At 43.6% G+C, this 22923-nt stretch overlaps 1 protein-coding gene across 5 annotated transcripts in view; it reads left to right on the top strand.

Annotated features, from left to right (window-relative positions):
• Positions 1 to 22923, top strand: part of ACSL3 (acyl-CoA synthetase long chain family member 3) — a 503023-nt gene that overhangs the window by 380223 nt on the left and 99877 nt on the right. For all 5 annotated transcript variants that reach the window (XM_069213474.1, XM_069213478.1, XM_069213477.1 and 2 more), the window contains exons 8-9: positions 12049 to 12120; positions 15200 to 15339. In XM_069213474.1, coding sequence (XP_069069575.1) covers positions 12049 to 12120; positions 15200 to 15339 — 212 coding nt within the window. The remainder of the gene's footprint in view (positions 1 to 12048; positions 12121 to 15199; positions 15340 to 22923) is intronic.

Consider the following 22923-nt stretch of genomic DNA (forward strand, 5'->3'; position numbering starts at 1 on the left):
AGTACAAACACGGTCAGCAAATCGTCCATACCTTACTTTCTACCCAGACAAGCTGGTCCTTTTGACTCAAGCATCCTTTTTACCAAAGGTGGTTACTCCTTTCCAAATAGGTCAGTCCATTACTCCGCCTAACCTTTTCCACTTTAAAGAAGATGAGAGGCTCCATTGGTTAGACCTCAAAAGGGCGTTTTTGTTCTACCTTGATTTTACTCATGGTCAGCTCTTTGTCTACTCTTCGTGGGGTATGTTGGGACCGAAGAAAGGAAAGGTGTTGCAGAATCAGACCCTCGTGCGATGGCTAGCGCTCTGCATCAAAATCTGCTACGCATCGGCCAAAAAGCAACACTCTGATGGTTTGTGGGCTTACACTACCAGAGTCAAGGCAGCTACCAATGAATTCGTTCGTAGAGTCCCTGTCCTGGATATCTGCCAGGTAGCACCATGAGCTTCCTTGCAAATGTTTATGAAACACTACTGTCTGGGCAGGCAGGTCCTGTATGATGGTCACTTTGCCTGTTCGGTCCTACAGGACTTTTTAGACTAATCTATATTTCAGCCCTACTGTTATGTTTACAGAACAAGGCAAAGAATCCTTGAAGAGTTGTAAATCTTCTTTCATAAGATGTTGGAAACCTATGGAAACCTGAGCCCGCTACAGCAACAGCCAACTGAGTTAGAATCCTCAGTTGAACAATTATATCCTAGCAACCATCTGAGCATTCCATCCACCATGTGCAGCCATTACATAATATGTATACAGAATACACATCACTTCCTTCCCCAATAATATACAAAATAATAAAGTCCCTAAGATGTCTAATCATTATGAAACTAAAATGTGTACACGTATACAGACAATTATTTGTGTAAAAAGAACAATTCACTTCATTCAATAAGGTCAAGGCTTCAAACATAGTCTTTAAGCTGTATCAGTGTTTTTCCTGAAAAGTAGTGGTCTCACCACAGAACTTTCCTTTAACTGAGTATTATTCAAAGTAGTACTTCTTGAACCTTGGGACTCCAATATAGGAGACACTGGATAATATTTGCCCACTCTGTTCAAGTTCCATATTTTATTATCACTAGTTTTCACAGTATTATTAAACAGTTTAATAATCCTCAATAATTGACTAAACTTGGAAAGACTGCTACTTTTTCTCTGGGATTTTATTTTGATCAAGTCTCCAACCTTCACAGTTGCTTCCTAACTGCCTTTCATGCAACATACAAAGTTTTCCTTCTCATCATTTTCACTTTCCACCCTTCCACTTTCCCTATTTTATCATGCTATCTTTCTCTTTCCTCATTCACTCATACTTCTATGACCTCATTATTGGGAAGTCTGCCTCTAAAACGTTCTAAGGGCCTGACACCTGTAGATGAGTGTGGGGTTAGGCGGTATTCACACACCTTTCTGAGTTCATACTCCCAATTCACACCACTTACAGAGCCTGCTTCAAACACTTCTTTAGTACTTTTATAAACCGTTTCACCATACCATTACTTTTGGGATGATAAAGCACAATTTTTTGTGCTTTATGCCTCTTGCTCTTAGATACTCCTCCACCACTCTTGATGTGAACTGCACACCATTGTTGGAAGAAGCGATGAAGAGAGACTCTTTCAGACAATTCCTCAAATAAATGTATTATAACTCCAGACACCACAGAGTTTACTATTTTGATCTTAGGCCAACGAGTGAACATATCTACAAACACAATAACATGTCCATCACATGTTTTAATCTCCACAGGACCCATAATGTCCAGTGCTATACCTGCTCATGGACCAGAAGCTTGTTCTCTGAAAACCATGGGTTGTATCCTGCATTTTAGCACCTTTCCACTGTGCACACAGTCTATACAGTTCCTCACAGCCAGCCACCAGTATCCACCCCGGACTTTCTCCTTCGATTTGGCTATACCTATATGACTTGCATGTGCATTTTCTGCCAACGTTTTTCTCAATTTGTGAACAAACCATCCACAATATTTAATTTTTCTTTCACCTGCCAAAACCATATAATGTTCTCCTCACATTCATTCTTATCACACCCAACCCTCTCATCATTTTCATGACTTTCTGCAGTACCAAATCCTTCACTAATTCATTTCACCATTCTTCTTTCTGTATAATTCCATCAGTGATCCGAAAAATGTGCACCACCTCCTTCGTGTTCTTCCCCTTCAAAACAAATATTTTGCTCATTTACCTCAGCTGTGACACCTAACCTTGAAAAATAATCTGCCAAGAAATGGTTGGCACCAGTAACATATGACATTTCAAATTCTGAGGGGAGCCACCCACTTACAAATCCTATGAGACACAAATTTCACACCTTTCTTGGGAAACACCCCCAAAGATTTTACACTTTTTTCTCAACTATAGAATAATTCTGTTCTACTCCCTTCCTTTCTTTCTGCTCCCTTCAGTCCTCTTGTTATAAACAAAATGATGCTGTATTGTTCCATGGATTTTTGCATTAACACGCCTCTAGACCTTTTAAGCTTCCATCAGTCATTTCATACATCTCATCTTTGGGTTCAAAACTTCCTAAATGTGGTGTTTTATCCTGACAAGACTTTATATTCACAAATTCTTTCTCACACAGCTGACACAAAAAACTTTTACCTTTAACAAATTTCTCACACTCATTTTTCTCTGTGAATTATGGCACAAACTTGTTATAAAATTCAGCCATACCAAGAAAGTGAACTAGCTCCTAGATTTTCTGTTTCAGTGACATTGAACTAGAATTATTCCAAGATTAAAGTCAATCCACTGTTTTGTAATCTTACCAACACCTCATGTAACCTGCTGTTATGTTAATCTATATGAGACCCATACACCAGCAAATCATCCTGGTATATTTTGACACCTTCATTGTCTCTGAGGATTCTCTCCACAGCCCTTTGGAATACTGAGGCAGCAGAGATTCATCCAAAGGGCATCCTCAAATTCTTGAAAGTTCCAAATGGAATAATAAAAGTTGTCAGTTCTTGGGATGAGAGATGCAATTGTATCTGATGGTAAGCTGACGGTGGGTCAAGTGAGGAGAAGAGTCTTGCACTATTAAGACAACACAGCATCCCATTAATGTTTGGTAGAGTATGTTGATCAACCACAACTGCACTGAGTTCCCTTAAATCAACACAAAGCCTAGATCAACTATTCGCTTTTCTGGCCATAACCACTGGAGCATGCCTCTCTGTAGCTTCCACCTCCTCCGTAATGCTGTTCTCTATTAATTTGTTCAGTTCAGCCTTCATGCTGTCCCTTACCAACAAAGGAACATTCCTCACTTTAAGTTGCACACCTGACAATAGTTTTGATATATGCTGATAATCTTTGAGGCATCCTAATTTATTTGCAAATACCTCAGGGAATTCCTTCATTAACTCACAAGTATTTTCTGAGACCATCATAATAGACTGAATCTATTTGGCTCTTACAGAGGGATTCTCATTGGGATCTAAGAAAACCTATAAATCACATTAATGGAACCAGTTGATGAGCAAATTCCCTTTTAAGGCAACCTAGTTCTTCCCTGGTCTTGATGATCCTGTCCTTAAACTCAGTTGTGTCCCAAAAATAGCCACGCAACTCATAGGTTCCACACCATAAGCCTTTGGTTTAATGTCACGTCTCAATAACTTAACTTTCCCTTTTAGATTCTGTTCATTTGGCACCAGAGTCAAACAAAATGTTGACAGGCTCGTCATTAGCATGAACAGCTTCAGACAAGCCATCTGAGGAGCTTTCTTTGACTTGGAGTATATTGACCTCTTTGATGTTCTCGTCACCACAAACTATTTCTCTTGCTTTCTTCATCTCTTTAGTTGATTTACAAAATTTTGCAAAATGACCCTTGCAACCACAATTCTTACAAACCACCTTCCACCCTGGGCAATCTTTATTTGCCATGTGTCCTCACTGTTAGTATTCTTTGTACTCACTGAAGATTTTCCTTGTACAAATTTTTCTTGCAGCATTGTAACTGTAGTACTCTCCCCTCTGTCAGACAGAGCTGTATCTTTTTAAATGTCATCTACACAAGCCTAAGTATGTTCATGGGCCCTGGCCATTGTAAGAGTACCTCTTGTCAGGAAGGGTTATTTTTTTGCCAAATGTTCTCCTTGGCTTTATATATTGCACACCTCAACATAAACTGATTTCTCAAATATTCTTCATAAGAGGTACCAAAACCACATGTAGCAGCCAGCCTGTGAATGTTCAGTGAGATACTGCTCTACGGATTCAGCCGGACACTAGAGTCTTCTCCCAAAGTGGTAATGTTCTAATAACGTGATCACCTTGGGAAGATAATGCAACTCAAGTTTCTTTAAACAAATTTCATGCTCTTTCAAATTTGCTGCATCACTATCAGATAAGTCCCCTTTGGGCCCTAGACAGTGCATAAACAAGGACATTTCCCGCTGTGCACAAGAAGTACCACATACTCTAGCATAATGGCTCAAGACCTTCCACTGTTAGTGCCATTGTATAGGAGTATCACCAGACTTTGTAAGAAAAAAAGGGGGTGCTGTAACATTTTGCATATTGAAATTACTGGTTGTCAAACACAGAAGTAATGATAAATAATTCACAAAAAGCTTGTAAACGTATTCACAGTAAGCACCAATATGCCAGTGTTCAACCTCTGTACCCGAAATCTAGGTATTCTGGCTGTCTTCTTGATATTTATAATAATAAGTATGTATATATATGTGTATGTATATATATATATATATGTTCGATGGCATGTGTAGCTGCAGATACACATGCTGTGCACATCCCGCCATCTAGTGTTGGGCTCGGAGTGTTACAAGTTGTTTTTCTTCGAAGAAGTCTTTTCGAGTCACGAGATCGAGGGACTCCTCCCCTTTTGGCTCCATTGCGCATGGGCGTCAACTCCATCTTAGATTGTTTTTTTTCCGCCATCAGGTTCGGACGTGTTCCTTTTTGCTCCGTGTTTCGGGTCGGAAAGTTAGTTAGAATCTTGGAAAACTCGTCGGTATTGTTTGCGTTCGGTATCGGGTTAGTTACAACAGATCGACACCGACTTTGGAAGAGCTCCGGTGGCCCTTCGGGGTTTTTTCGACCCCCCCCCCCGTCGGGGCCTGGTCGGCCCGGCCACGTGTCTCTTCAAGGCTGATGGAACGGACCCCATTCCGCTTCTGCCCAAAATGTCACAACAAGTATCCGTATACAGATCAGCATCTGGTCTGTAACTTGTGTTTGTCTCCAGAGCACAAGGAAGATACTTGTGAAGCCTGTCGAGCGTTTCGGTTGAGGAAGACATTAAGAGACCGAAGAGCGAGAAGACTGCAGATGGCGTCGGCGCCGACAGGTCAAGGGCGTTTCGAGGAGGAAGAAGAAACCTTCTCCATTCAGGAGTCGGACTCAGACGAGCTTGATCCCGAAGAAACGCCGAAAACCGTGAGTAAGACGTCGAAACATAAAGCTCACAAGAAGACCACAAAAACCCAGGGGACGCCACCGCCAACAGGCCATGGCTTAACCCGAAAAATAGGTGACCGATCATCGGCACCGAAAAAGGGCACGCTTGTGTCGAAGTCATCCGACTCCGGTCGAGATACCGGCACACAGCAATCTCGGGCCCGAGACAGCGGCTCCGAGCAAGTTCGGCACCGAGACAGTGGCACCGAAATGGGTAGGCACCGAGACACCACAATGCCGAAAATAAAGGTTTCGTCGGAGCCCAAAAAGGTGACCGAAAAGGTTTCGATTCCGAAACACCTAGCCTCGGAACCGAAAACAGGTTCCTACACAGAGGAACAGGGGTTGTCCTCCCAAATGCAAGGACATAAGTTCGGACAAGAACTTGAATCAATGGAGCCAGACTACACTCAAAGGAGGCTCCACATTCAAAAGGACACAGGGAAGATAAGCACTCTTCCCCCAATTAAAATGAAAAGAAGACTTGCCTTTCAAGAAAAGGACAAGCAGCCACAGGCAAAGGTGGCAAGACAAACAACTCCACCACCATCAATGCACACATCACCGGTAGCCACGCCACCATTGATGCAATCCCCGACTCATACTGCAATGAGTCAAGATGATCCCGATGCATGGGACCTTTATGATGCTCCGGTATCAGATAACCGCCCAGACTGTTACCCTGCGAGACCGTCACTACCTGAAGACAGTACATCCTACACGCAGGTGGTCTCAAGGGCAGCTGCTTTTCATAACGTCACCTTGCATGCAGAACCGATTGAGGATGACTTTTTGTTTAATACACTATCCTCCACTCATAGCCAATACCAAAGCTTACCTATGCTCCCTGGAATGCTAAAACACTCCAAACAAGTATTTCAGGATCCTGTGAAAGGCAGGGCAATAACTCCAAGGGTTGAAAAAAAAGTACAAGCCACCGCCAACAGACCCTGTTTATATTACGCAGCAATTAACACCAGACTGTGGTTGTTGGGGCAGCTCGCAAGAGAGCAAACTCTCACACCTCGGGAGATGCTCCACCTCCAGACAAGGAGAGTCGCAGATTCAACGCTGCGGGGAAAAGGGTTGCAGCACAAGCAGCAAATCAATGGCGCATTGCCAACTCACAAGCACTTCTGGCAGGATATGATAGAGCTCATTGGGACGAAATGCAGAATTTCATAGAACATTTACCCAAAGAGTTCCAGAAAAGGGCACAACAAGTGGTGGAGGAAGGACAAAGTATCTCAAATAATCAGATACGGTCAGCAATGGATGCAGCAGATAGAGCTGCAAGGACTGTAAATACTGCGGTAACAATAAGGAGACACGCATGGTTGCGTACGTCAGGATTCAAGCCGGAAATGCAACAAGCCGTGCTGAATATGCCTTTTAATGAACAGCAGTTGTTTGGGCCGGAGGTGGACACTGCTATTGAGAAACTTAAAAAAGACACTGATACGGCAAAAGCCATGGGCGCACTCTACTCCCCACAGAGCAGAGGCACATTTTGCAAGACACAATTTAGGGGGGGGGTTTCGAGGTCAACCAACAGAAGCCACAACCTCACAAGCAAAGCCCACTTATCAAAGCCAATATCAGCGGGGAAGTTTTCGGGGACAATATAGAGGGGGACAATTCCAAAAAAATAGAGGGAAGTTCCAAAGTCCCAAAACTCCTCAAAACAAGCAGTGACTTACACGTCACAAATCCCCAACACATAACACCTGTGGGGGGGAGACTAACCAAGTTTTACAAACATTGGGAGGAAATAACAATAGACACTTGGGTCCTAGCAATTATCCAGCATGGTTATTGCATAGAATTTCTCAAAATCCCTCCAAACGTCCCACCGAAAACACACAATATGTCAAAAGAACACATGATCTTCTAGGACTAGAGGTCCAAGCGTTGCTACAAAAAGGAGCAATAGAATTAGTACCAATTCAACAGAAAGGAACAGGAGTTTACTCTCTGTACTTTCTTATACCCAAAAAGGACAAGACTCTAAGACCTATATTAGATCTCAGAACATTAAATACCTACATCAAATCAGATCACTTTCACATGGTGACATTACAGGACGTAATCCCACTGCTCAAACAACAAGACTACATGACAACACTAGACCTAAAGGATGCATATTTCCATATACCGATACATCCTTCACACAGAAAGTACTTAAGGTTTGTATTCCAAGGGGTACATTACCAATTCAAAGTGTTGCCATTCGGTATAACAACTGCGCCAAGAGTTTTTACAAAATGCCTGGCAGTTGTAGCTGCACATATCAGAAGGCAGCAAATACATGTGTTCCCGTACCTAGACGATTGGTTAATCAAAACCAACATGCTAGAACGGTGCTCACAACACACAAAGTATGTCATAGAAACCCTCCACAAACTAGGTTTCTCAATCAACTACACAAAGTCACACCTTCAGCCGTGTCAAACACAGCAATACTTAGGGGCGACAATCAACACAACAAAAGGGATTGCCACTCCAAGCCCACAAAGGGTACAGGCATTTCACAATGTAATACAGGCCATGTATCCAAAACAAAGAATACAAGATGAAACTCCTAGGCATGATGTCCTCATGCATAGCCATTGTCCCAAACGCAAGGTTGCACATGCGGCCCTTACAACAGTGCCTAGCATCACAATGGTCACAGGCACAGGGTCAACTTCTAGATCTAGTGTTGATAGACCGCCAAACATACACCTCGCTTCAATGGTGGAACAATATAAATTTAAACCAAGGGCGGCCTTTCCAAGACCCAGTGCCACAATATGTAATAACGACAGATGCCTCCATGATAGGGTGGGGAGCACACCTCAATCAACACAGCATCCAGGGACAATGGGACACTCAGCAAAAACAGTTTCACATAAATCACTTAGAACTACTGGCAGTATTTCTAGCGTTAAAGGCATTTCAATTCATAATAAGCCACAAACACATTCTTGTCAAAACAGACAACATGACAATGATGTATTACCTAAACAAACAGGGAGGGACACACTCAACACAGTTGTGTCTCCTGGCACAGAGAATATGGCATTGGGCGATTCACAACCACATTCGCCTAATAGCACAATTTATTCCAGGGATTCAGAATCAATTAGCAGACAATCTCTCTCGGGATCACCAACAGATCCACGAATGGGAGATTCACCCCCAAATACTGAACACTTACTTCCAAAGTTGGGGAACACCACAAATAGATCTATTTGCAACAAAAGAAAACGCAAAATGCCGAAACTTCGCATCCAGGTACCCACAAGATCAGTCTCAGGGCAATGCGTTATGGATGAGTTGGTCAGGGATATTTGCATACGCTTTTCCCCCTCTCCCACTCCTTCCATATCTGGTAAACAAGTTGAGTCAAAACAAACTCAGACTAATACTAATAGCGCCAACTTTGGCAAGACAACCTTGGTACACAACACTACTAGACCTCTCAGTAGTGCCTCATGTCAAACTCCCAAACAGACCAGATCTGTTAACTCAACACAAACAACAGATCAGACACCCAAATCCAGCATCGCTGAATCTAGCAATTTGGCTCCTGAAGTCCTAGAGTTCGGACACTTAGACCTTACACAGGAATGTATGGAAGTCATAAAACAAGCTAGGAAACCTACCACTAGACATTGCTATGCAAATAAGTGGAAAAGATTTGTTTATTACTGCCATAATAATCAAATTCAACCCTTACACTCATCTGCCAAAGACATCGTAAGGTACTTACTACATTTGCAAAAGTCAAAGCTAGCTTTTTCTTCCATCAAGATACATCTTACCGCAATTTCAGCTTACCTGCAAATTACGCACTCAATTTCACTATTTAGGATACCAGTCATAAAAGTGTTTATTGGAGGCCTAAAGAGAATTATACCACCAAGAACACCACCAGTTCCTTCATAGAACCTCAACATTGTCTTAACACGACTCATGGGTCCACCCTTTGAGCCCATGCACTCTTGTGAAATGCAATACTTAACATGGAAAGTTGCATTTCTAATTGCCATCACATCTCTAAAAAGAGTAAGTGAGATTCAAGCATTTACCATACAAGAACCATTTATTCAAATACACAAGCATAAAGTAGTTCTACGGACAAATCCTAAATTTTTACCAAAAGTCATATCACCGTTCCACTTGAATCAAACTGTAGAATTACCAGTGTTCTTTCCACAGCCATATTCCGTAGCTGAAAGAGCACTACATACATTAGACATCAAAAGAGCGTTAATGTACTACATTGACAGAACAAAACAAATTCGGAAAACAAAACAATTATTTCTTGCTTTCCAAAAACCTCATGCAGGAAATCCGATTTCCAAACAAGGCATTGCTAGATGGATAGTTAAATGCATTCAAACTTGCTCTCTCAAAGCAAAAAGAGAACTGCCTATTACACCAAAGGCACACTCTACTAGAAAGAAAGGTGCTACCATGGCCTTTCTAGGAAATATTCCAATGACTGAAATATGTAAGGCAGCCACATGGTCTACGCCTCATACGTTCACCAAACACTACTGCGTGGATGTGTTAACAGCTCAACAAGCCACAGTACGCCAAGCAGTATTACGAACTTTGTTTCAAACAACTTCAACTCCTACAGGCTGAACCACCGCTTTTGGGGAGATAACTGCTTACTAGTCTGTGCACAGCATGTGTATCTGCAGTTACACATGCCATTGAACGGAAAATGTCACTTACCCAGTGTACATCTGTTCGTGGCATGAGTCGCTGCAGATTCACATGCGCCCACCCGCCTCCCCGGGAGCCTGTAGCCGTCTCGAAGTTGATCTTGAACACTTGCAAATTTCTAAATATATCACTTTAAACTACATTATGTACATACATATTCACTCCATTGCATGGGCACTATTACTATAATACACAACTCCTACCTCACCCTCTGCGGGGAAAACAATCTAAGATGGAGTCGACGCCCATGCGCAATGGAGCCGAAAGGGGAGGAGTCCCTCGATCTCGTGACTCGAAGAGACTTCTTCGAAGAAAAACAACTTGTAACACTCCGAGCCCAACACTAGATGGCGGGATGTGCACAGCATGTGAATCTGCAGCGACTCATGCCACGAACAGATGTACTCTGGGTAAGTGACATTTTCCATATATATATATACACACACACACATAGAGAGCGAGAGAGATATGCACACAACCGAAATTAAAATAAACTTTCACACTACTTCCAGTGTGTGCGTATCACCTCTGTAGTGTGCACACATTTATTTATAATATTGTATGGTGAGCATGTCACTGCTTTAGGAGGGCTGAGAGAAATGCCCTTTGACATGCAATTGCAACTTCCAAGGTGTGCACATCACCGCTAGTGATAGTCAGATGTTCAGTCAAAAATGAATTAATTACAGCCGCGCAGTTTCAACTTTCGAGGTGTAGTGTCACCCCTCTAGGAAGACCTAAGAAATAATGCCCCTTGACACGCAAGCACAACTTCCAAGGTGGTTGTGTAACTGATAGCGGTAATCAAATGTTTAGTTGAAGATGAAGTAATTACAGCCACAACTGCTTCTGAACATGTTGTTATTAATCACCATAAGCCACCGAACGAGTGAAGACGCTTTTAGTATAACTGCATGTGTTGTAGGGCAGTAGTTCCCAACCTGTGGTCCGGGGACCCCTGGGGTCCGCGAAGCCTCCTCAGGGGGTACGTGACTGCTAAGGAATTTAATAATATTAACAGAATAGGTCCCCAGCTTCTAGTAATGACTCGGGGGGGGGGGGGGTCCCCGGATTCCAATAATAAATCCATGGGGGTCCGAGGGTCCCATTACTGATAAAGCTGTGGTCCACAGAAGTCAAAAGGTGGGGAACCACTGTTCTAGGGAATAGCGCTAATAAAATCATAGGGCAGACCCCCATTCCTTCTCTGCCGCGTTCGTAATCCAAGGCTGCAACTATTTTAACAATGTTGCAAGGGTACAGCGCTCGTCTTTAGTAATACCGCAAGTTTGTTGCTATGTGATGCTGCCAAGTAACGCCTGATGTGCACGTAGTACAAAATCAAGGAGGCCTGCCTGCTGAATCTAGCAAAACCCTGTTCTGGTGACTTTGAGGAGTTTTGTCAGATTGTGACCCACTACAGATCAGAATTTTGTGACTCGACGTATTTGTACATTGGTTGCAAACTGCGAGCTAGATTTTTGCAAGCCAGCCTGTTTTTCGTGCATCTATCCCATTGGGTATCCCTACTCTTAATCTCTTCTTTTGTTTGTTGAAACTTGCATATAGCTTGCTTTGCTGTGCACGTTAATGGTTATAGAGTTCTTGAGCGCTTCGGCCTGTCTAAAAAAAAAACCTTGAAAGAGAACACCTAAGCTGCGCTTTGCAAAAAATGTGGGTATTTGTTAACATTCGCTTGGGAGGAGGCTGGTACATTTTCACATGTGCAGACAGATCTTTGTGAAATATTGTTGCAAACAGATTGATGTTAGCAAGGCTTTTTGTAAATAAAGTACTTAACAAGTCTGAGGTCTTGTCGGAGTATTATATGTTGTAAATTCTGTTTTTTTCTGTTTAAAACCCGTTCAGTCTACTAAAATCAAGAAAGGAAGCAAAGGAGACGCCTCAGAACTTCAGCCAACGTTGATGGCGGGTGTTCCAGTAAGTGTGCGCCCCTGCACCCTCGTATCAAAGTGTGCTTGACGCAGAAGCCTGAAAGTTTAAATAGTTTAAGTGTCAGAAAATGTCCCGGTATAAATATTTACACTGCAGCGCGAACCTCCACCTTATGAATGTCACAGTGCTTGAATTTCCCAAACATCGTGTAGTAGATGACGCTAGTGTTTTCAGTATGCCTTATTTACAGAAAGAAAACATTGTTTTATACAGTAGGTATATAGAATAAGCTGTTCATTGTACCGGTACCATTGCCTGTTAGCTATTTTTTCTTATTTTAAATCCCTTTGCCCCCAAAAGTCAGAATGTTCAGTCTGAAGGAAAAACAGGAGGTTGCGGGAGAGCCACAGCTTTTCCTTGCTTCAAGAAACAAAACCGCTAAATCAAGTGGCTTATGTGAAACGGCTATAACCTAGGTTCAGATGACACATTTACCAACTGAACAGTTTTAAGGATCTATGTCTGGGGGGGGAAAAGGCAGTTAAGTTTGTTCATGAGTGGTGATAATCATAACTCCTACCTTACTTGTGTCCACTGCTTGTGGAATTAGTGCATGGGTAGTACCAGCCCTACAACGCAACAATAGTGAGACATCCCATAGGTTTTGGCCTACACCAAGTGTATTTTCTGCCTCCTCGAATGCACATATATTGTGCTTTGGACTATATTAGCAGCTACATCGAGTAGTTAAACGTAGCAATTTGATTCTGTGGTGGTAAGAAGGAGGCTGTTTTGTTTATTTTGTCTCTTGTGTGGCTTCTCAGGTAGCTGAAGGTCCACAGACCACCCCTGCTGTGGCCCACCCTGGCTTCTAGAGTCCTCTTCATTCTCGATCAGTCTGGTTGAGCATTACTTTTGGTAGAAGATGGATGGAAATAAGGCTCAAGACTAACCAGACCAAATCACCATGCATCCTAGTACAGAGGTCCTGTAACTGGAACAGAGTTGAACACAAGGTTTGCCAGAATGTATCCAGTACAAGAACGTGTAACCTTTGCACCAGATTTCCACTTACAGCCAGTCATATCTCATCTGTTCTGAATATTGCCCAGAATTATCAGAGCACTCCTGTGTATGGCACATGAAAGCCCTACCATTGCTTCGAAGAGCTCTGGTGGCATATGTGAGGAAGTTGGGAGGTGAATTTGAGCCTACTCTCATATTTCTGTGATCTCTGCCGTGAAAGTACCAGGCCAAAAAAACTGATAGAGGATACAAATTGGTCTCAACTTTATTTAACAGCCACTGACACTTTCAGCATTCAGTTTGGCACACAAATAGATAATGTGAAATTCAAGAAGTCTGGCAGAAATGCCGACAACATCGACATACTTTAAGTATTCACTTGTCCATCTAACCCTGAAATCTATTTTTCTCTTAAAGTTGAAAACAGTAATGGCTGAAACAGCCAGCACAACTGCTATGTACCTCTTTCTGCAAACAGGGAGAAATAATGTCCAAGAAACTCTTAATAAAAGCTCAGACAGTCGGGCTCTATCTGTTGACACATGGACAGCATATTACCTGCCTGTCCCCTATGGACTGTATTTTTCTGCCAGAGAAACCACAGAGTTACCTTTGGACCGGTTCTCCTGCCCAGGATAGAAGGCACAATCTAGCATCATTGCCATCAAGTGCCGTACTGGTCTCTACTTGTGTCTCTGCGTCAGTCCCAGAGACTTATCACCCAGGGTCCTTCGGTTCCGTCATAAGACATGTTCCGAACTATCACCAAGCCCCACGCCTATCAGATATTTCAAAAGCTTAATCAGATAGGAATATTTTAACATCGAGCTCTCATCCATCATATGCTCCCTTCTAAAATCCATACAGAGGCAAAATGCTGCTCTTCGTGTGTACTAAACAGCTAAGAATCTAATCTATGTAGCATCAAAAATGTGAAGCGTAACAACAATAAAGACACACAAATACAGCAGATTGTCACAGATCATTCAGATGGCAACACGTTGTTGCCCCACAGCATTAAGCACACTAACACTGGAGCATAATGTTAACGTGTATACGAGAGCGCTAACCTTTATCTAATCTTTATCGCTTCAGCTCACTTGCCACCTGCCCTACTAGTCTAGAGAATTTACTGGCCATATCAGGGCTGCATGTATGCAAGCAGTGCAGCGATGAGAGCCATGCTGATCGGAATGCGTCACTTCCAGGAAGCACTGAGAAAAGGCTTTTGAGACTGTGAATAACATTGGCCTCTTAAACCATCGAAGCCACATGTATTCATTATGTAACTCATTTCTCACTTCTCTCCTACAAGCCATCTTGTTTTATATCCACTCACCGTAGGAAAAACTCAGGTGCTACCCCCGCAAAGCTTTCATAACCCTCCTCCCGACATTATGCCTCGTGCCCCCTGCCTGCTTCAAACCCGCCACACAGTTCTATCAAGTGGAGCTGTAACCAGTATACTGGTATTCAATGTGATGAGATGAATCCACTGTTGGTTCTCTTGGACTGATTTAAAGCTACCTCAAGTGGCTTGTTGTAACCCCTGGGTGGTCTCACGTAAACTGGGATTTGATCTGCCTACCTTGGTGGGTGGGAGTGGCCCTCTGCCCTCTATGCAGTACGAAAGAAAAGCATCCTTTATTTCTATTAAATATGTTTTCTCTAGAAATGCCTGTCTTCAGGCTGATGAAGAAAGCCTCACATTTTTGTGAAATTTGGTAATGATAATGCTATTTTGTAAATTAAACCTGGAAATAAGGACTTTTTTTGAGCAGCTTTTCCAAATGAACCGACCCTTCTCCAGGCGCTGATTGAAGAGGTCGATAATCAAATTGGGAAGGCTCTCCAGGCACCAGATTAGAGCTTTTTTACGCTCCCCAGTTTCGAACAGCTCTGTTCTGTAACTCGATCTAGGACTCTAAAACAGCACTAGCAGTCACGTTTTTATTTGTTCAGTGCAGGTTTGCCTTTGCAAATGTTTGTTGTTAAGGGTATTTTCTGGGTTTGATGGGATTGTGAAGATCGTACTGTGATGATGGACTATGCTGTTTTCTGATCTAGCTGCATCCGTTGTTTTGTTTTATGCAAATAGGCCATCATGGATCGGATATACAAGAACGTAATGAGCGAAGTGAATGGCAGGGACCGCTTACACCGCAGTCTGTTTTATTTGGCGTATAATTTCAAACTGAACCAGATATCAAGAGGCTACAGCACTCCTCTCTGTGACAGGTAATCATGTTACCTTTTCCTAATGTATTCTGCCACTGACAGAACGAAAATTCTCAACGTTTAGTCATTTTTCCTTACTTTCCCTACTTGGGTATTTTTAAGCACTTACACGCGTTTTAATTTGTGTGAAGCTCTGCCTTTTGAGTACCAATGCCTCGTCAAATTATTAATTTGTCTTTAGAGATTTAAGATAATGACTACCGTGTGTGTGTCGTTAGCTAATTGATAGTGTTATCAACATCACTACTGTCTTTGCTAGGGGTTTACTGCAAATGTTTTTTTTTTTTTTTAGCCATGATTTTAAGAGCTAAACTGCTTTTGGCTTCTGTCCCCATTGCTTGGCTAACTTTGCTCAGAACCTCTTTATTTTACGCGCACACACTACCAAGGACAAATTTTCATTTAAATCAGTGCTATTTGTAGTGGGTTTGAAGCGTTCCACTGAAATTTAGGAGTGTTTCCTATCAGCTGATTGTTACACTATCCTGTGCTTAGCTATAGTTCACTAACGTATGCATGCTGCCTGGTTGGTACACACTTAGCAGTGCTGCTTTTTGCTTTGTTTCTAACTCCATATTCAGAAAATGTTTGGAGACCATTTTAGCCTAAATCATGATTTTGACCAAGCTGAAAATAAATCCACTTCAAATATCAAGAAAGACCTAAATGCCCCAAGCCACAACATTATAAATAATTTCTCTCTGACTAAAGGTGTTCAAACGTGCCAGAATTGAACCGGTCAAACCAATGAAAATGAAAATCCTATTTTGCCATTGAAAATGAACTTCCAATGTCTACACCTTCCTCCAAATTTTTAACCATATCTTTAGATTTTCCAGCTCTCAGACTCGCCCTCAAAACTTTTCCATAGAAATGTCTCTGACACCTAGGTCTTCAAACTTCTTTGTGCCAAGCCTTCCCTGAGCAAAATTATTTAATCCCCCTCCCCTCGTCCCCTCACCCCTCCCATCCCTGCCACCGCCAAAGGTTTAGGGCTCAGAAAAGGAAGTGCGTGAATGGCAGGTGTAGGCAGGATTTATTAAACCAGCTGTTTATTTTATTTTTATTTTATGTTAAAATACGCCCCTGGGCTATGGCTAAGAATGCTCATGTTTTCCAGAAGTATGCATGAGCAGGTCAGGTACTCTGTTTGTTTTTCTTTGCATTCTGGGGCTTGTGATCCTGATTTGGTAATGAAATGCACAGAACTACAAGTTCCAGAATGCAAGGAAAAACACTGGACTTGAACTAGGACCTAGGAAAATTAAAAGGAAAGAGCGGCCCCACAGTTTGTACCTTAATTTACTCCCCTGGGTAAGGACAGTTTCAGGGCAACTTGAAAGCGCTCAAGTTTCTTAGGTATGTGCATCTAGTTTCACAGACACATACATCCAAGTCCAATTTTTTGTGTGTGCACTCTGGAACTTGTAGTCCTGAATTAACAACGTGATAAAGAGGACCTCAAGTTCAGAGTGAAAAGAAAACAAATCTGGCCTGGATAAGCTATACACACATGGACCTTGGATAAGTGAGTGTACTTCCCCAGCAGTCTTCCCCTTTTAGAGATTTAAGTAGAAATGAAACTCAGCTATGCAGCTTTACAACCACCTCCGGTACTTAGCGCAACAGCCCCCAGAAGTCTGCTCCATCAGGGACTTTTAAGGGAAAGAAAACATTTAGGTCCACACCTCCTTTCTTTCCCCGAGCCTACGGTTATGCGTCCTCAGAAAAGCACTCAAGTGTCCCAGGAACAGTCTTGAGCAGCTCATCCAATACAGGTATCTTTTCATTGCATTCTGAGACTTGTAGCCCTGACTTAGAAATGTAATAAACAGGGCAAAACATGTCTGAATGTAGAGAAAAAAAAAACATGGACTTGGAGGACTTGCTCACAAATGAACCTGGGTAATATGAGTGCTGCTCCAGCTGCCTGCCCCCTCTAGGCTTCCAGTGAAAAATGAACCCTGAATCTCACCTCCCTCCTATGGGCCATAGCAGAAACCCCTCCAGCCAGCTATCTGTTCCCTGTGAGTCTTCTAAGTAAAATATTCGGCTCTGCACCTCACTTTCTTTTATTTCAGTTTTTCATATCATGAAGTGGACCTGAAGGTACCGGAGCACTTTTATGAGCACCAGTTACATTTCACAATACTGCATTAATTTTTTTAGCCATGGGGCTATTAAGTATTTTATCCAAAGTCACAAGATGTTGAGCCAACGCCTCTGGTTCCCCAGTATAAAATTAGGCAGCTCTAGTGGTAAGGCATGAGTCTGTTCAAAGGAGAGACCTACTTGGAGTTGGGGCACTGGCTGGCTCTGTATGCAAGCTCCATTGCCTTTCTGATTGGAGGCTTTCCCCCAGAACCCTTCATCCTCCCTGTGTCTTTGAAATGTGCACAAGAATTTTACGCTCCGGAGCAATTTTAATTGACTACCCTCTCTCCTCCCCCCCCCCCCCATTATTGCAGTGGTCCTCTAAAGTACCTGAGCCAGGCAATGGCATCCCTCTGAGTATCAAGTCACAGACCCCCAGGAGAGCGCACCCCCACACTTTGAAGACCTGTGCTCTAACGCCAGGAGGCAGAGATATGCGGCCTCTGCTGTGACTATACATTCGGACATGATAACACTAGAGAGTATTAGATGCCAACCGGCGCACTGGCATCGGGTCCCGTTTTTCTTGGTGTTTCACAAACAAACTTCCTTACTGTTTTGATGGCAGCTAGCTCGCTTGTCTCCACCCAAAGATTCAGCATTTAAGCCATCTCAGCCTGTGTTTGTTGCCTGACCACAAAGAAGCAGAATGCAACGCAATGAAATCTTTATGCTCGCAAAAACTCTTTGAGAATGTTGAGCATGTCACCTGTAAATGTTATGCAGAGCTATTGACGACACTCCGCATATCTTTGTTTGAAGAACATACCAAAGAGGAAGAAATCAACCTTCTGCTGCGGAGGTCGAGGGCATTTCGGGCTCCGACCTTGAAGTCAATTTGGAAATGTAGGGCGTAATGCTTGCTCAACAAGGTGTGAGTACGGTCTCCCCTCCCCTCCCCTCATGTATCACCCAGATGTCACCAACAGAGACTGCTCCTCTGGATCAACAGTCAGATGCCTTCGGTCCAACAGTGCCTTCCGGCCATGGTCGGCACTGTGCAACTGGTTCAGCCCACCGCCCTCCGGCTCGGTGCTGAAACCTCCATTGAAGCCTTCAGCATCAAGTACTTCGACCCTGGAACATTCCCCAGTGCCTTCTCAGTGATCCACCACCTTGATTCTGAGAAGACATTTGAAGCTGAAATCAACTTCAGAGCCGAAATATAAGGAACAGAGATATTCGAAGGAGACCACAAAGTCTGGTTTCAAAACATCGGTGGAGCTGATCCTGCATAGACTTCAAGAACAGCTGGACGTGAGGCAAAAACAGATTCATATCCAGCCTCACGCTGGACGCATCCTTGCAGAGGCTGCCCTTCCTATGCCTCCTCCACAACCTAATGGGAGGCTGACTTTTAAGAGGCTTTGGACATGACAGTTCCTCCCAAGCAAAGGGCAAAAAGCAAGGCTACCAGTCCTTTGCCCTTTCTGCCTGTCTCACCAGCTCCACCACCTTCACCACCAGTTTCACCTTCTCCACCACATGATGAACAAGATCCGTTAGACAGATCACCACTGGGGTCCCTTCAGCCAGAGACTGCTGGGTATGGTGGGACACAGGACACATTTGCAACACCACCACAGGATGACCCTTGGGATACATATGATGCTGATCCTCCCTTAGATACAGATCTCTACCATGCACACCCTCCTCCTGATGATTCCATCCCTTACTAGCTACCTCTTTCCCCAGTGTGGAACTTCATAAAGAGACTCTAGAGGAAGACTTTCTCTTTGAAACACTTTTCAGCACCCATAGGGCTACGCAATATCTCCCTATGTTAAAAGGCATGTCACAACAGACAGCAGATATCTTCAAAGACCCTATTATGACAAGAAATACAAGCTCTCGTCATCAGACTTTATATACATTAGGGCCAGTTGCCACCAGATTCCCTTGTGACCACCAGTGCCCGCAAACATCCAAACTGCCAGGCAAATGTGGATACCCCACCTCCTGACAGAGTCAGGAGGTGGGGCTCAGGCTGCCAATTAATGGCGCAGTGCCTTCTGGTGCACTATGACCTTGCCACTGGGATGAAATGGAGGACCTCCTACAATATCTCCCACATGAGCACATAAAATGAGGTGAACTGGCTGTAGAGGGGAAATTAATCTCTAACACCTTTATACAATATGCAATAGATGCTGCTGACACCACAGTTGGGGAGATTGACACCAGTATACTACTTATCTCCATGCTTGGCTTAGAATCGTTGGTTTTAAACCAGACCAATATGCCCTTTGCTAAGGAACATCTCTGTGGTCTCCGGTAGATGCCACACTAGAAAAAAACAAAAAAAAGACATGGGGATAGTAAAAGCATTGGGGGCTCTTCAGACCCCTGCCTCTTGTGGCACCTTTCATTGTCCCGGTTATCATGGGAGCTTAGAAACCACCTGCTCGGGTGCCTCCACTTGCTATCTGTTAGAAATGGGGTCTTTGGTTGACAATCAGGTTACCCCCCTGTTCAAGCAAGAATCCCTCACTCTAGTCAGGGTAAAAGAGAATCACCCTCAACTAACCCCTGCTTACCCCCTTGGTAGCTTGGCAGAGAAGTAGGCTTAACTTCAGAGTGCTAGGTGTAAGGTATTTGTACCAACACACACAGAAACGTAATAAAAACACTACAAAATGACACAACACAGGTTTAGAAAAATAGGTAATATTTATCTAAACAAAACAAGACCCAAACGACAAAAATCCTCAATACCCAAGTCAAGTTATCAATAAAAATGCAAAAAGAGTCTTTAAGTAGTTTTAAACGCACACTAACACTGTTAGCGTGAAAAAGTACCATAGGTGCGTCAAAAATAACCCCGCACGGGCGAGTGTGCGTCAAAAAGGGCTTGCGATGCGTCGATTCCACTCACGAGCGGGACCTTGTGTCGTTTTGCCTTTCGTCGGGTCGGGCGTGTCGTTCCTTCTCTCCGCAGGAGAGTGATGCGTCGATCCGGTCAGCACCTTCTGGTCCGGCTTTGCGTTGTTTGTACACACCCAGCGGTACTTGCATCAGAAATCCAGCTGCACAATGATCCGAAAACCATGCAACGCGGGTTGCGATCTCCCAGGCTCCGTCAGCGATGCTGCGTGTTGTTTCTCCTACTCCGTGCGTCGATTCTTCGGTCGCGTTTCCTGCCAGCGTCAATTTTCAGCCGCAGAGCTGGCGGCGCAGCACTTCTTCAGCTGCAGATCGGAGTCACGTCTATCTTTTCCCCGCACAGCGCTCTTTGCGTGGATTTTATTTTATTTAGGCTGCCAACTTCTCCTTTCAGGGTCCCAGGAACTGGATGGGCACCACCGGGCAGAGTAGGAGTCTCTCCAGAGACTCCAGGTGCTGGCAGAGAGACTTCATACAACAGAAGGCAAGTTATAAATCAAGCCCTTGGAGATTTATTCACAAGATGGAAGGCACACAAAGTCCAGTCTTTGCCATCTTACTCTGGCAGAAGCAGCAACTGCAGGATAGATCCACAAAGCACAGTCACAGGCATGGCAGCTCTACTTCCTCAGCTCTTCTCCAGGCAGAGGTTCCTCTTGTTTCCAGAAGGGTTTCTAAAGTCTGTGGTCTTGGGTGCCCTTCTTATACCCAATTTCTCCTTTGAAGTAGGCCTACTTCAAAGTAAAGGCTCTTTTGAATGTGAAATCCTGCCTTGGCCAGGCCCCAGACACTCACCACGGGGTTGGAGACTGCATTGTGTGAGGGCAGGCACAGCCCTTTCAGGTGTGAGTGACCACTCCTTCCTTCCCTCCTAGCACAGATGGCTCATCAGGATATGCGGGCTACACCCCAGCTCCCTTTGTGTCACTGTCTAGTGTGAGATGCAACCAGCCCAACTGTCAAACTGACCCAGACAGGGAATCCACAAACAGGCAGAGTCACAGAAATGGTATAAGCAAGAAAATGCTCACTTTCTAAAAGTGACATTTTCAAACACGCAATCTTAAAATCAACTTTACTAAAAGATGTATTTTAAAATTGTGAGCTTAGAGACCCCAAACTCCACATGTCCATCCGCTCCCAAAAAGAATCTACACTTTAATCAGGTTTAAAGGTAGCCCCCATGTTAACCTATGAGAGGAACAAGCCTTGCAACAGTGAAAAACAAATTTAGCAATATTTCACTGTCAGGTCATATAAAACACATTACTATATGTCCTACCTTAACCATACACTGCACCCTGCCCTTGGGGCTACCTAGGGCCTACCTTAGGGGTGTCTGACATGTAAGAAAAGGGAAGGTTTAGCCCTGGCAAGTGGGTACACTTGCCAAGCCGATTTTACAGTTAAAACTGCACACACAGACACTGCAGTGGCAGGTCTGAGACATGATTATAGAGCTACTTATGTGGGCGGCACAACCAGTGCTGCAGGCCCACTAGTAGCATTGGATTTACCTCTAGTGCACTTTACTAGGGACTTATTACTAAACCAAATATGCCAATCATGGATAAACCAATTACATACACATTTTGTAAAGGAGCACTTGCACTTTAGCACTGGTTAGCAGTGGTAAAGTGCCCAGAGTAACAAAAACAGCAAATCAGAGTCTAGCATACATCAACAACCTGGGAACAGAGGCAAAAAGTTAAGGGAGACCACGCCTAGGATGAAAAGTCTAACACTATCAAAGACAGCAAAACCAAAGCACATTGCAGAGGGGCTACTATTGTGGTATAGTAAAGGAAGACGTGGGGCTCTCCACTAAACAGTGACTTCCCTCTCCTGCCCTCTGATCAGATAACACCTGTGGGGGGCGACTACAGGATTTTCTACCCAAATGGCAACAAATTACATCAGACCAGTGGGCGTTAGCCATTATCCAACATGGCTATTGTCTGGAGCTGCCTTCCACACCTTCCAACATTCCACCTCGCATTCACGGGATGTCACTGGAACAGCAAACATTACTTCAAACAAGAAGGCAAAGCTCCTCTTCTCAAAGGATCTGTAGAACCTGTCTCTCTTCTACACCAGGGCTCAGGAATATAATCTCTATACTTCCTAATCCCCAAAAAAGATAGGTCTCTACGACCAGGCCTAGGTCCCAGACCACTAAGCAAGTACATCCTGTCAGAACACTTCTACATGGTCACCTTGCAAAATGTGATTTCACTTCAACAGGGGAACATTATGGCTACACTAGACCTAAAGGATGCCTACTTTCACATACCAATACACCCAGCCCATTGCAAATATCTCAGGTTTGTGGTGAGGTGCAAACATTATCAGTTCAAAGTCCTTCTTTCGTGGTAACTACTGCACCTCAAATATTCACCACATGTCTAGAGCTAGTAGTAGCTCATCTGCACAGACAAAAAGTCCACATGTTTCATATCTGAACGACCGACACTCATCAACAGTGTCAACAACGCCTTTAGATTACAATAGATCTGCTATACTGTTTGGGATTCAGCATCAAAGTAT

This window comes from Pleurodeles waltl, chromosome 11 (assembly GCF_031143425.1).
Source record: "Pleurodeles waltl isolate 20211129_DDA chromosome 11, aPleWal1.hap1.20221129, whole genome shotgun sequence".
Classification (NCBI taxonomy): domain Eukaryota; kingdom Metazoa; phylum Chordata; class Amphibia; order Caudata; family Salamandridae; genus Pleurodeles; species Pleurodeles waltl.